The 13,986-nt window shown below is 39.6% G+C and overlaps 1 protein-coding gene across 2 annotated transcripts; it reads left to right on the forward strand.

The window, feature by feature from the left end:
• The first annotated feature begins 1,214 nt into the window (after positions 1 to 1,214).
• On the forward strand, positions 1,215 to 13,003 carry LOC135519929 (interferon regulatory factor 2-like). 2 transcript variants are annotated; one of them, XM_064945151.1, is made up of 9 exons: positions 1,215 to 1,439; positions 2,403 to 2,495; positions 5,092 to 5,191; positions 5,343 to 5,519; positions 6,116 to 6,150; positions 6,907 to 7,027; positions 7,599 to 7,763; positions 8,627 to 8,670; positions 10,201 to 13,003. In XM_064945151.1, exons 2-9 carry the CDS (start codon positions 2,409 to 2,411, stop codon positions 10,504 to 10,506), a joined length of 1,035 nt encoding a protein of 344 aa, XP_064801223.1. In that variant the 5' UTR covers positions 1,215 to 1,439; positions 2,403 to 2,408; the 3' UTR covers positions 10,507 to 13,003. The 2 variants fall into 2 exon arrangements, with proteins under 2 accessions (XP_064801223.1, XP_064801222.1); XM_064945150.1 differs by having other exon boundaries at positions 1,216 to 1,439; positions 7,590 to 7,763.
• The last annotated feature ends 983 nt before the right edge of the window (positions 13,004 to 13,986 follow it).

Raw genomic sequence — 13,986 nt, forward strand, 5'->3', positions numbered from 1 at the left:
AGTGATGGTTGCTGATAATGGCCCTCTGTACGCCTATGTAGATATTCCATTTAAAAAAATCAGCCGTTGCCAGCTGCAATAGCAATAGTCATTTACAACATTCTGATCAATTTGATGATATTTTAATGGACAAAAATGTGCTTTTCTTTGAAAAACAAGGACATTTCTAAATGACCCCAAACTTTTGAACAGTAGCGTATATCCAGACAAAGGTGTTTGAGTGTATATGGTGGGCATATTGGATTCCTAACATAGTTAAAGTAAACAAAAATAGACTTGAGTTCAGGTCATAAGTACAGTACACAAATCTATAACATTTCTCAATTAAAATGTGTATGTATACAGTTGATTAAACCACCATTTAGTGGTAATATGGCAGTGATATTGTATTTTGGATGTCATATTGGATTTGGAGTGAAATCTAGGGGCCCCCTAACGTAATTGCATGAGGGATTAAACATATAAAACCACAGAGGAACATTTGACTGGAAAAATTACAGTTTTCAGTGTCTGAGCCCACTTTACTTATATATGAATACAATAGCCACAATATAAAAAATAAAAAAATGTCCTTGGAAAGTTGTCTATTGAACAGTTACCGTACCAAAAAGTGAAGTTCATCATCATAATTCATCCTAAATATTAATAGTTGATATTTCTACCTATTGTATCTGTGTGTTTACATGTCTACATTTCCAAGCTGTATTAAGATATCCTAATGTTGTTTATCTGTGTATGCAGGGCAGCTAACCTACGACTTGTATTCCACATTCTAGCAATATCAGAGCCTGGCAATACTCTTCACATTTTTAGTTTAGGGGGTGCTTTAGAGCAAATTATAATAGCCACTCATCAAAAAACATGTTACTGCATTTATTTTTTTGTCAGGCAGGACCATACAGCACTGATTTAGATCACAGATGACTTGGAAAGTTGTCTGTTGAACAGCTATCAAAAGGAAAACCTGGTAAATAGTTTTAGACATACAACCATCTATTTCGTATATAGAAGAACTTAGAGATATGTTAAAATATGGTTGTGCTTTGTTATACCTCGGGTATCTCAAAAACTAAAGCCCTGTTTGAGGATTGGTCACGAGCCTAGCAAACTGGAATACAACCAGATGAGGTTTGAGGAAGTGAAAATGAAATTGAGCTGTCGATTGCAGAGGCGTAGCCGTAGACCAATGAGCACGACTTCCGTGCTCCAGAACCCCTTACGTACAACGCCATCTATGTCCAGGGGACGTGAAACGAATATATCGGGAGGGGGATTTCCACGCAAAGCACTTCCTTTACTTGTTTTGCTTTCGATCTGGACACTGAAATAGGCTAATAGTTTTCCTTTTGGTACGCAAAATCACACACTACACGGGGATAACTTTGCGACTGGCAAGAGGACTGTCGATACCTCAAGTTGAATAGAACACTTTATCGCAGGTAACGTTTCCGCATGTTGTTTTTGCTGAAGAGTTATGTATCCATAGAATCATGAAGCGACCATGTAAACCCTAATCGAAAGCAATAGAACCTTGATCCGATCATGGGCAACCGACAATCCGACATGGAATGAAGTTTATTTTCACTTTTGGGTTGACATGTCAGCCAGCTTTCTGGTGAACTTGAACAGCTGTCAGTTTTGGCCACAGCATGACTTTGCGAGACGGATGCCATGTATATTTGTTGCCAACTGTGGCGCATAGCGCACCAGAATGTCGATAAACCATTGAAGTAACCATTTATCGGTAGTTGTCTTTTACATTGTGTATGTTATTATCAGGCTCAGAAAGAAATTGGAAGCTTAATGGAATTGGAACAAGCTTGGTTCTGGTAAATTACATGACTACTAGGCTACAAATGCAGGGTTGACTAAATTATAACTACAAGTTCGTTATTTTATTGGCTTAATGTTCTTAATATAATGTGTATGATAAACCCAATATGCAAATGTATTAAAGTAACATTCTCATAACCTGTTACAGTTGATTGGTTTAGGAGTTTCTTGCGTTTTGTTGGAGTGGACCTTGATCACAAACGTGATTACTCTACTTGCAGCACTAACTAGAGGTCATGGTCATCACAAGCCTTATGTGCACCGTTAACCTATTTTCAAGATTCATTAACACCTTATTACACATCAACAGAGTACAGTTTGACATGTGATATAACACATCTGAACGTATTATTGTGTGTTGTTGTGGCCCCTCTGTATTAGATGTGTTTTGGTACTGGGTTCTGCTCTGTATGAGATCAGATGTTGCTGATAATCTCAGGGAATTGTCATCCCCCAAATGGGCCAATTGGTCTCAGATGCTTTCTGATCTGTTGCTGTCTTCAGGACGTGAAGTGAAGGATTCATTCATTCAATTTACTGTTTATTTCCTCCTTGTTCTGTGTCTGCAGGCCACCATGCCAGTGGAGAGGATGCGAATGCGACCATGGCTGGAGGAACAGATCAACTCTTGCCTAATTCCTGGGCTGAAATGGGTTAATAGAGTAAGTGAAATGTATCTTTATTGAGATACTGAGTTTGCCTAAGTATGGATGTTCACCATATTCTAAATTTATACTGTACCTGGTTTTCAGGCTTTGTTGAAGCAACAATTGCTACCAAACCCACCAACATAACCCCTCCATCATATAGGAACACAAACAGGCATGTACACATCTAAACAGCCTGTGTGCATCTTACTATATTCTTTTAACTTTTTTGAGTAGCACTTTATAAAAACTCCATGTAATAAAGCATTTATAATGAATTAGTAAATTGTTTATTTATCATGTATTAATCATTACTCCATTCTTTAGATTTAATATACTGTAGGTCCTTATAAACCATTTACTAATCATTAGTTAAGTATTTTTGCATCACTTCATCTAAAGTGTGGGCAATTTATATTTTATAAATACTTCATAAATGTGGACATGCCATTGGTAGACACTCCAGCATTACCGGATCTTTCTTATGGTCTCAAAATAGCCTAGAACATATCAATGGTATCAATGGTAAAATAATAAGCACACATGACAGGATGTTAAAAGAACTATGTCAAACATTTTATCTACAAACACTGTTGTGAAGGAACTGTTGCAAGGACTTAAAGAAGAGTTGTAATGTGAATGTTTTGCTAATGTCGTCAACCTCGCAAACACAAACTAATTATAAAATAGCGAGCTGTAGCCTACATACAACAGCTAGCCAGACCGGACAGTTTTTCTTTAGTGGATTTTTATTCCTGCATTACTACTGATATGTGATTGAGGTAGAAATGTTACATGTATTATTTTCAGGTAGAAATGTTACATATACAGTGCATTCGGGAAGTATTCAGACCCCTTCAGTTTTTCCACATTTTGTTACATTACTGCCTTATTCCAAAATTGATTAAATCCCCAGTCCACAATCTACACACAATACCCTATAATGACAAACCCTATGCGACTCGAAATTGAGCTCAGGTGCATCCTGTTTCCATTGATCATCCTTGATGTTTCTACAATTGGAGTCCACCTGTGGTAAATTCAATTGGTTGGACATGATTTGGAAAGGCACACAACTGTCTATATAAGGTCCCGATGATGTCAGAGCAAAAACCAAGCCATGAGTTTGAAGGAATTGTTCGTAGAGCTCCGAGACAGGATTGTGTCGAGGCACAGATCTGGGGAAGGGTACGAAAACATGTCTGCAGCATTGAAGGTCCCCAAGAATACAGTGGCCTCCATCATTCTTAAACGGAAGACATTTAGATTTCCCAAGACTCTTCCCAGAGCTGGCAGCCCGGCCAAACTGATCACTCTGGGGAGAAGGGCCTTGGTCAGGGAGGTGATCAAGAACCCGAAGTTCACTCTGACAGAGCTCCAGAGATAATCTGTGGAGATGGGAGAACATGCAGTACTCCACCAATCATGCCTTTATGGTAGAGTGGCCAGACGGAAGATATTCCTCAGTAAAAGGCACATGACAGCCAGCTTTGTTTTTTGCCAAAAGAAATATAAAGGAATCTCAGACCATGAGAAACAAGATTCTCTGATCTGATGAAACCAAGATTGAAACCTTTGGCATGAATGCCAAGCGTCACTTCTGGATGAAACCTGGCACCATCCCTACGATGAAGCATGATGGTGGCAGCATCATGATGTGTGGATGTTTATCAGTGGCAGGGACTGGGAGACTAGTCAGGGTTGAGGGAAGAATGAATGGAGCAAAGTACAGAGAGATTCTTGATGAAAACCTGGTCCAGAGTGCTCAGGAGCTCAGACGAGTGTGAAGGTTTACCTTCTAACAGGACAATGACCCTAAGCACACAGCCAAGACAACACAGAAGTGGCTTCGGGACAAGTCTCTGAATATCCTTGAGTGGCCCAGCCAGAGCCCAGACTTGAACCCGATCGAACATCTCTGGAGAGACCTGAAAATAGCTGTGGAGAGACCTGAAAATAGCTGTGCAGCGACGCTCCCCATCCAGCCTGACAGAGCTTGAGGGGATCTGCAGAGAAGAATGGGAGAAACTCCCCAAATACAGGTGTTTCGAGCTTGTAGCGTCATACCCAAGATGAGTCAAGGCTGTTAACGCTGCCAAAGGTGTTTCAACAAAGTAGTGAGTAAAGAGTCTGAATACTTATGTAAATGTGATACGTCTGTTTAAAAAAACTGTGTAAATTGATGAGGGAAAAAAACTATTTCACCAATTTTAGAATAAGGCTGTAACGTAACAAAATGTGGAAAAAGTGAAGGGGTCTGAATATTTATAAGCTTCAAATGCTTCCAGTGCTTCAGTCTTTTAAAAACAGACTATTTTCACATATGACTTTGTTTGTCAGCACCTTTAATGGGAATTTAAAGGAAGTATCTATTTAAACATAATAAGATAGTTCAGCGAAAGAATGTATTCAGATATTTGTTTCCGTACCTCGTAAGCAGTCTATGGACTCATCTTAATCTCTTGTGGAATGCGGTGGAATGTTTTCGTTTTCGTCCCTGATTATTTGGACGTGGGGAGATTAATCATGCAGCTGACAATATTACGCAAAGTGTGTGCGATGTGTTAGCCAAATCATAAATGTCTGAATCATTGTTGTAATGAACCTGCAGGAGAAGAGGATCTTCCAGATTCCATGGATGCATGCTGCAAGACATGGCTGGGATTTGGAAAAAGATGCTCCTTTATTCAAGAACTGGGCCATTCATACAGGTACAGTTATGAAAATGAAATGATAAGAACTGGCTAACAATACACAGTATGTTACATTACCAAAGCCACTGTTATGTGTTATGATCAGTGTTATGACTCAAGTTTATGCAGCAGCATAGCCTTCCAATAATAAGTCATTTTTTATATTCAGGAAAATACCAACTAGGGGTCGACAAACCAGACCCGAAAACATGGAAGGCTAATTTCCGCTGTGCAATGAACTCTCTGCCTGATATTGAGGAGGTGAAAGACAAGAGCATCAAGAAGGGAACCAATGCTTTCAGGGTATACAAGATGCTGTCTGCGTCAGAGCGCCAGACCAAGAAAGGCAAGTGGTTGCCTCTCTAGCTCTGAGAGAACAATGATTGGGGCTCCCGAGTGGTGCAGTGGTCTAAGACACTGCATCTCATTGGTAGACACGACATTACAGACACCCTGGTTCAAATCCAGCTGTATCACAACCGGCTGTGATTGGGAGTCCCATAGGGCGGCACACAATTGGCCCAGCATTGTCCAGGTTTGGCCGGTGTAGGCCGTCATTGGAAATAAGAATTTGTTCTTAACTGCCTAGTTAAATATAGGTTAAATAAATACATAAAATTGTATTAGAAATGGCAGAGACCGAATTAAAGATCAGCTTCCGGAGAGGATAACACTTATGGCTTTACTGTGTAGCTACTAGCCAAGTTAATTCATGTATAATATGTGCTGTAAGCACGGTTTTATATGTTATTAACACTTGATTATGTAGATGCACATTTGTTAATGTTGTAGATATTTTTACATTACTGTTAATTTGCAATCAACAGTTTATCTACATGTTCTTCTCGCTGAGACGGTTGCATAGGCTTGAAATTGACACACTGAAAAATATTAATTTGTGTACCTTTTAACAGTGGAATGTCATGTTGATGTGTTTTCTAGGAAAGAAAAGGAGGGAAAAAGAGGGGAAAAACAAGGTAAAACTAGTGTGTGTTGACACACAAGACCTCAGTGCATTACTATTCAATTTCACATTCAGACCATTCTAACCATTCAGACCATTCTAACCATTCAGACCATTCTAACCATGCAGACCATTCTAACCATGCAGACCATTCAAAACATTCTAACCATTCAGACCATTCTAACCATTCAGACCATTCAAACCATTCTAACCATTCAGACCATTCTAACCATTCAGACCATTCAAACCATTCAGACCATTCAAACCATTCAGACCATTCAAACCATTCTAACCATTCAGACCATTCTAACCATTCAGACCATTTAAACCATTCTAACCATTCAGACCATTCTAACCATTCAGACCATTCTAACCATTCAGACCATTCAAACCATTCTAACCAGTCAGACCATTCTAACCATTCAGACCATTCAAACCATTCAAACCATTCTAACCATTCAGACCATTCAGACCATTCAAACCATTCAGACCATTCAAACCATTCAGACCATTCAAACCATTCAGACCATTCTAACCATTCAGACTATTCTAACCATTCAGACCATTCAAACCATTCTGACCATTCTAACCATTCAAACCATTCAAACCATTCAAACCATTCTAACCATTCAAACCATTCAGACCATTCAAACCATTCTTTGGAATTGATAATTTTACTTGGCAAATGTAAAATGATATTAGCAAGCATGACAGACCTCCAGTGAAGATGGAAAGAGATGCCCACACTTCTCTGCCTCTGTCACCCAAGGAACAGGTGGAGCCCAGGTCCTCATCCACGGAGAGCATGAATCGGTCTGTTGAAAACCATGAAGTGGTGAGGATAGAGGTGAAGGATGAAGTGAAAAAGGAGTACATTACAGACTGCACAGGTAAGAGCTTTGGCATCAGTGTCTGTGTCCACTACACATATTTAATCAATTGATTTGATGTTGTGTGGTAGACCATTAACCTCTCTGAGATATGTGGGACGCTAGCGTCCCACCTGGCCAAAAGCCAGTGAAAATGCAGAGCGCCAAATTCAAATAAATTTCTATAAAAATCTAACTTTCATGAAATCACACATGTAACATACCAAATGAAAGCTACACTTGTTGTGAATCCAGCCAACATGTCAGATTTCAAAAAGGCTTTTTGTCGAAAGCAAACGATGCTATCATCTGAGGATAGCACCTCCGAAAACAAAGAGAGAAAAGCATATTTCAACCCAGCCGGCGCAACACAAAACCCAGAAACCCATGCATTTCATCCGGACGTGAAAATACTCCCCCGTCACCAAGACGTTAAGAGAGCACAAAAGGAGTAGTGACAAGGAATGTTATTATGAACATGTATAGTAGTTACACACTTACTAATGTCTTGTGCATATAGCTGTGAGTAAATTGTTTAGGCTTTCCACTGGAGAACAAATTTATAACCAGGGATTATCTTAAGCTTCCTCAGAATTTCTTCATCCGGGCAGTCGCAGCCCTGGGGATGACCAGCTGATCATCGATGACCTGCCATATGTGTGTCAGACCATCGAGGTGACCACGGAGAATGAGGAGCAGTCAGTCAGCTCCAGCCACCCGTACCCACTCCAGATCTCCCCTGTGTCCTCGTATGGAGGTCAGTCCACACCCCCTAAATCCTCCCACTCCATCCCAACCCATGCCCTAACACAACAGACGGGGTTGCTTGGAACTCACATCAGTACCCATTATAGGTGTTAATAATGGTATAGTTCCTATAGTTCAGAGCAGCGATGAAAGAGATGTGAATGATTAGAATGTCACTCCAGGTGAATCATTTGATTGGTGATGGGAGGTACACCATTGTATGCCTGCGACTTGTAAGGCCCACTATCACCTCCATTTTAAAATGCCAAGTCAAATTGAAACATTTGAACCTTAATTCAGTCTAGATAGTATAGTACTGTGGTGTATTGCTTAATGTCTATAAGGACCATAAGGCTTCCCTGTTGCAAGGCCAGGCCAGTGCTTGCTATCATAAACATGGTTACATCACCACTGTCATTCAACCTGCTCATGGTATCACTGTAGAATAAGTTAATGTGTTGCTTGGGAGAAGCATTAACACAGAAAGAGTTGCACTCAGAATATGAACTTGTATTTATGCATATTTACACAGTTATTTCTGTGTGTGTATGCTTAATATGATACTGTATATGGTTCAGTTGATATTGATCCGCCTGATGTGCTACATATAGTATGATACTGTACATATAACTACTGTATTATTCCTGCATGTTTAGTATTTGGTGAAGCATAACATATAATCTCTACAATGATTATGTGCAGAAGTTCACTAGAGTTCATCACTGATGGTAGCAGATAAGCCTATTGTCATTTCACTTTTTTTAATTCTGACATTCATTCTGACTTTCATATGCACATCCTTCTCCAACCTGTTAGTCTGGAAATTCCTGAGTTATGGGTTTTCATGGTTGTTCTTTCTGTTCTGCTTTACAGAGAGTGACACAGACAGTGTGCACAGTGAAGAGGACTCTAAGGAGGTAAGGACATTGAACAATTGCATTGTCCAATTGCATATCTGTATCAGAAGAAAATCCCATCAGTCAAAAAATTGCCTCCTAACCATTATGTTAGCCAAATAATCATTCAAGACAGCTAGATTATTTTCTACGGTTGGAAAGAAAGTAAAATTCATGAGCTGACACACAGAAGCCTTTGATTTTGAGCCTGTGTGCCTTTATGGAGTGCTTGCAGCACAAAGCGACAGCTTTGTTTTATGGTGCCATTGTAGCTAGCTTGTTCTCTTAGCCAAGGGAAGTGCACTTAGCTAGCAGAATTAGCTAATTCTAATAGGGCTGAGCGGCATGGCTGGGCCTGCCTGGGTACACAGACACATACTGTACAGACCGCTGAATCATTAACCCTGCCTTATCAAAAGATAAACAAACCTTCACTTGAAACCCACGATTTTGAGTTCATTACATTAGCCAGTTCTACTGCTTTACAGTAGTAAGAATACTGTAAATGTAGAATGGTGGTACTGTCCCTTTTACTTCTACCACTAGCCCAGCCCATATTGTCAGTTCCTGTTCTAAAGTGCTCTGACGTAATGAAAGACGAAAAACAGAAGGCAGCACTCTGGTGAATACCGGATTCACTTTTGTCCCCTGGCTAATGATTAAACCTCATTTCATGTCTTGAATTATGCTCAAAACAAGCCCATTCACAAATCAAGGCACATAAATACAGTTACAGAATTCAACAGAATAGCATTCTTTATTTCTCAACCATTATTTCCCTTTTGTGTTGTAGTGTTCTATTGTTTGTCGTGTTCTAATACATAATGACATGCCCATTGGAGAAACAGATAAAACTAGTATGCCAAGCTATTTTCTTTGCCCTAGAAAGCTCTGGTTGTCATCTACTTTCAAAAATGTGGACAAGATGGCTATTGTGGTTCTTGTAGAATATCTTGCTACATTGAGCTGGAAGAGGAAATTTGATGCTGCACACGCGCACGTGTGTGTTTGTCCGTGGGTGAAGAGGGAGGAGATGAGGTTCCTTAGTATAGATGAATCATGCCGAGCTCAACAGCAGGAAGAGCAGTTTACAAGCATGTTAGAAAGTATTAAGACATACAGCGCTTATAAACATGACAATATGTACATGGGCATGCCAATGTGTTCAAGTTGCAGTAATATATTTTCATTGGTAAATATGCCACATGTTTTGCAAGACTTGCTATAGCTAGGTTTCCATCCAATTGGTGACATATTTTAATGCGAAAATGCAGCGGCGTTTATAAAATTCTATCGACACATCCTATTTCCATCACAGCTGTTGTGATTTTTTTATATATGCTATGACTTTACTCGCATGAAAACTGTGGATGGAAATGTGGTTAGTGTCAATGAAATTCCCTCTTCTAATGCTGTCAATGATTTATGAAAATTCTACAAACATACATGTTAAGAAATATGGTTGTGGCCAAATCTATATTCAGATCTATCCTGAAATAAGTGTTTGAATGGTTATGGCTGAATTAAACCCACCTTCACTGTGACTTGCAGCATCTTCATGGTGGGCTGTGGGGATCAAGTTTAGCCTCCTCTGTGCTGAGAGTACCATCGTGCTCACTACCCAGCATGGCCACCTTTGTCACTACTGGAAAGGTAACCAACTTCAAAGTGACCAGCACCAGGGACCCCATGCCCCTCATCAGCTACAACAACAGCCCCTGGAAAAGGGACATGCCAGCAGCCCTACACCCTCCTTCAGAGCAGGCTTCCTCCAGCCAGGTCTCTGCTGCAGAGACCCGAGCCAGCGTTATCATGAAGACCTCAGACATCTCTAAGTCCTCTGTGAAGACCTGCTGAAGACCTGGCAGTGCAGTGACTCAAGATATGGGCCAGTCAGTGGCAGGCTTGGCGTGGAAAAGCCTTGATCACAGCTGTCCTTCTTGTTAGACCAGAGTGCCTGCTGGCCTTGTTCGACCAGAGTGCCTACTCATAGGAGTGACTGGGACATACAGTACAGTATAGGGGTACGGGGCTCTGTGAGCTGTAGAATATGGATCGATGCCCAAACTGAACCTCCCAAGATCTCAGGGCCTTTTAGATGCGATGGGAGAGAATTAATCTACGAACTGTGAAAATATTTGTAGGGCATCTCATCCCACTTTGCCCACTGTTAATAATGTACATACTAATTTGTCTGCGTAATGGCAAACCGCTTCTGCACCTTATGGAAAGCACTGACGGGGATGTGTCTGGCCACTCTGGGCTGTGTATGTGTGTACACTAACAGCAAAGCTGAAGCCATAATAGAGGCCTTGTAGAGGCCTTATCTATGGCTCACTTTGCAACCTTGTCTTTGGCCTTCAAGGAGATGCCATCCATAGGATAAAAGGATGAAGTGAATAAATGCACTTGGTAATTTATCTAGATGCCTTTTAAGGCACTCTCTTTTAAGCATATATATAAGCATATATATATATATATATATATATATATATATATATATTATAAAGGTACATTTTAATCTAAGGTGGACAATTATACAATTTGTATATTTTTCCTCCAAAATTAAAGATTTCTGAATATTTGTTAGATTACTTTTTTTTATTGTTATTTACATGACACATGAGGAAAAATATATATATTTTCCATCAACATTTTCTGTCTGCATTTGTGACATCTACTGTATGTGAAATTGTATATGCTTGTAGCTTACTGTATGTGTGTGTGTGTGTATATATACATTACCAGTCAAAAGTTTGGACACACCTACTCATTCAAGGGTTTTTCTTTATTTTTACTATTTTCTACATTGTAGAATAATAGTTAAGACATCAAAACTATGAAATAACACGTATGGAATCATGTAGTAACCAAAAAAGGTGTGAAACAAATCAAAATATATTTTATATTTGAGATTCTACAAAGTAGCCACCATTTGCCTTGATGACAGCTTTGAACACTCTTAGCATTCTCTCAACCAGCTTAAGCTGAGCACTTTTTGGCTGCTTTTCCTTCACTCAGCGGTCCAACTCATCCCAAACCATCTCAATTGGGTTGAGGTCGGGTGATTGTGGAAGACAGGTCATCTGATGCAGCACTCCATCACTCTCCTTCTTGGTCAAATAGCCCTTACACAGCATGGAGGTGTGTTAGGTTATTGTCCTGTTGAAAAACAAATGATAATCCCACTAAGTGCAAATAAGATGTGATTAAGTATCTCTGCAGAATGCTATGGTAGCCATGCTGGATAAGTGTGCCTTGAATTCTAAATAAATCATAGACAGCGGCACCAGCAAAGCACCATCACACCTCCTCCTCCATGCTTCACGGTGGGAACTACACATGCAGAGACCATCTACTCTCCGCATCACCTACTATGTGTCTCACAAAGATATGGAGGTTGGAACCAAAAATCTCACATTTGGACTCATCAGACCAAAGGACAGATATCCTTGGTCTAATGTCCATTGCTAATGTTTCTTGGCCAAAGCGAGTCTCTTATTATTATTGGTGTCCTTTAGTAGTGGTTTCTTTGCAGCAATTTGACCATGAAGGCCTGATTCACGCAGTCTCTGAACAGTTGATGTTGAGATGTGTCTGTGACTTGAACTCTGTGAAGCATTTATTTCGGCTGCAATTCTGGTAACTCTAATGAACTTATCCTCTGCAGCAGAGGTGACTCTCTGGGTCTTCCTTTCTTGTGGCGGTCCTCATGAGAGCCAGTTTTTAAATGGCACTTGATGGTTTTTGTGACTGCACTTGAAGAAACTTTCAAAATTCATGAAATTTTCCAGATTGACTGACCTTCATGTCTTAAAGTAAAGATGGATTGTCATTTCTCTTTGCTTATTTGAGCTGTTTTTGCCATAATATGGACTTGGTCTTTTACCAAATAGGGCTATCTTCTGTATACCAGCCCTACCTTGTCACAACACAACTGATTGGCTCAAACGCAATGCACACCTGTTAATTGAAATGCATTCCAGGTGACTACCTCATGAAGCTGGTTGAGTGAATGCCAAGAGTATGCAAAGCTGTCATCAAGGCAACTAGTGGGTACTTTGAAGAATCTCAAATACTAACACTTTTTTGGTTACTACATGAGTCCATATGTGTTATTTCATAGTTTTGATGTCTTCACTATTATTCTACAATATAGAATATAGTAAAAATAAAGAAAAACCCTGGAATGAGTAGGTGTGCCCAATCTTTTGACTGGTACTGTATGTAATTGTGTGTTTTAAATTAGATGCTATACATTTACACACGTTTGAGTGTGTCACTGCACATTCAGGGGCAACTCTTAATCCTGTGGATAAACATGCAAATCTTAATAAAAAATATTGTTTTGTAATCCTGTTGTACTACAATGTTGTAATATTTCCAATATTACACCACAGACTGTTTTTCAAGTTTCAATACAGTGACACAGATTAACAGAGGTCAGCAGTGTCCTATAATTTAAGACCAAATGTGTGAAACATTTACACTGTTGTTTGATTCAGCTGTTGGGATTCAGAAGAGATTTGTTTCATTGTTGTTCTGCTCCTACTGTCCTCACTCAACTCTTGAAGTCAGATCTTTACTCAGAAAATAGTCCCAACGGTGAGTGTTTTGACACTCATAGTATTACTTGTTTCAACAGGAATGAATGCAGTGATATTCAAGTTATTGCATAATGGCTCTGCGAAGCATTATTATCCTTGCACAAATACTAGTGATTGTGAAATAAAACATTCTTAGTATTTTTCCCCAGTTTCCTCATAACAATCCTCATTTCAGATTCTATTGAAAAAAAAAGGAGGGTCGTTGTTGAGCTCCAGCCCTCTGCAGCACACAGTAATCCCACATTTTTTTATTTTTTATTATTTAACCTTTATTTAACCAGGTAGGCTAGTTGAGAACAAGTTCTCAATTGCAACTGCGACCTGGCCAAGATAAAGCATAGCAGTGTAAACAGACAACACAGAGTTACACATGGAATAAACAATTAACAAGTCAATAACACAGTAGAAAAAAAGAGTCTATATACATTGTGTGCAAAAGGCAAGGAGGTAGGCGTATAATTACAATTTTGCAGATTAACACTGGAGTGATAAATTATCAGATGTTCATGTACAGGTAGAGATATTGGTGTGCAAAAGAGCAGAAAAGTAAATAAATAAAAACAGTATGGGGATGAGGTAGGTAAAATTGGGTGGGCTATTTACCGATAGGCTATGTACAGCTGCAGCGATCGGTTAGCTGCTCAGATAGCAGATGTTTGAAGTTGGTGAGGGAGATAAAAGTCTCCAACTTCAGCGATTTTTGCAATTTGTTCCAGTCACAGGCAGCAGA

The sequence above is a fragment of the Oncorhynchus masou genome, chromosome 29 (assembly GCF_036934945.1).
Source record: "Oncorhynchus masou masou isolate Uvic2021 chromosome 29, UVic_Omas_1.1, whole genome shotgun sequence".
Classification (NCBI taxonomy): Eukaryota; Metazoa; Chordata; class Actinopteri; order Salmoniformes; family Salmonidae; genus Oncorhynchus; species Oncorhynchus masou.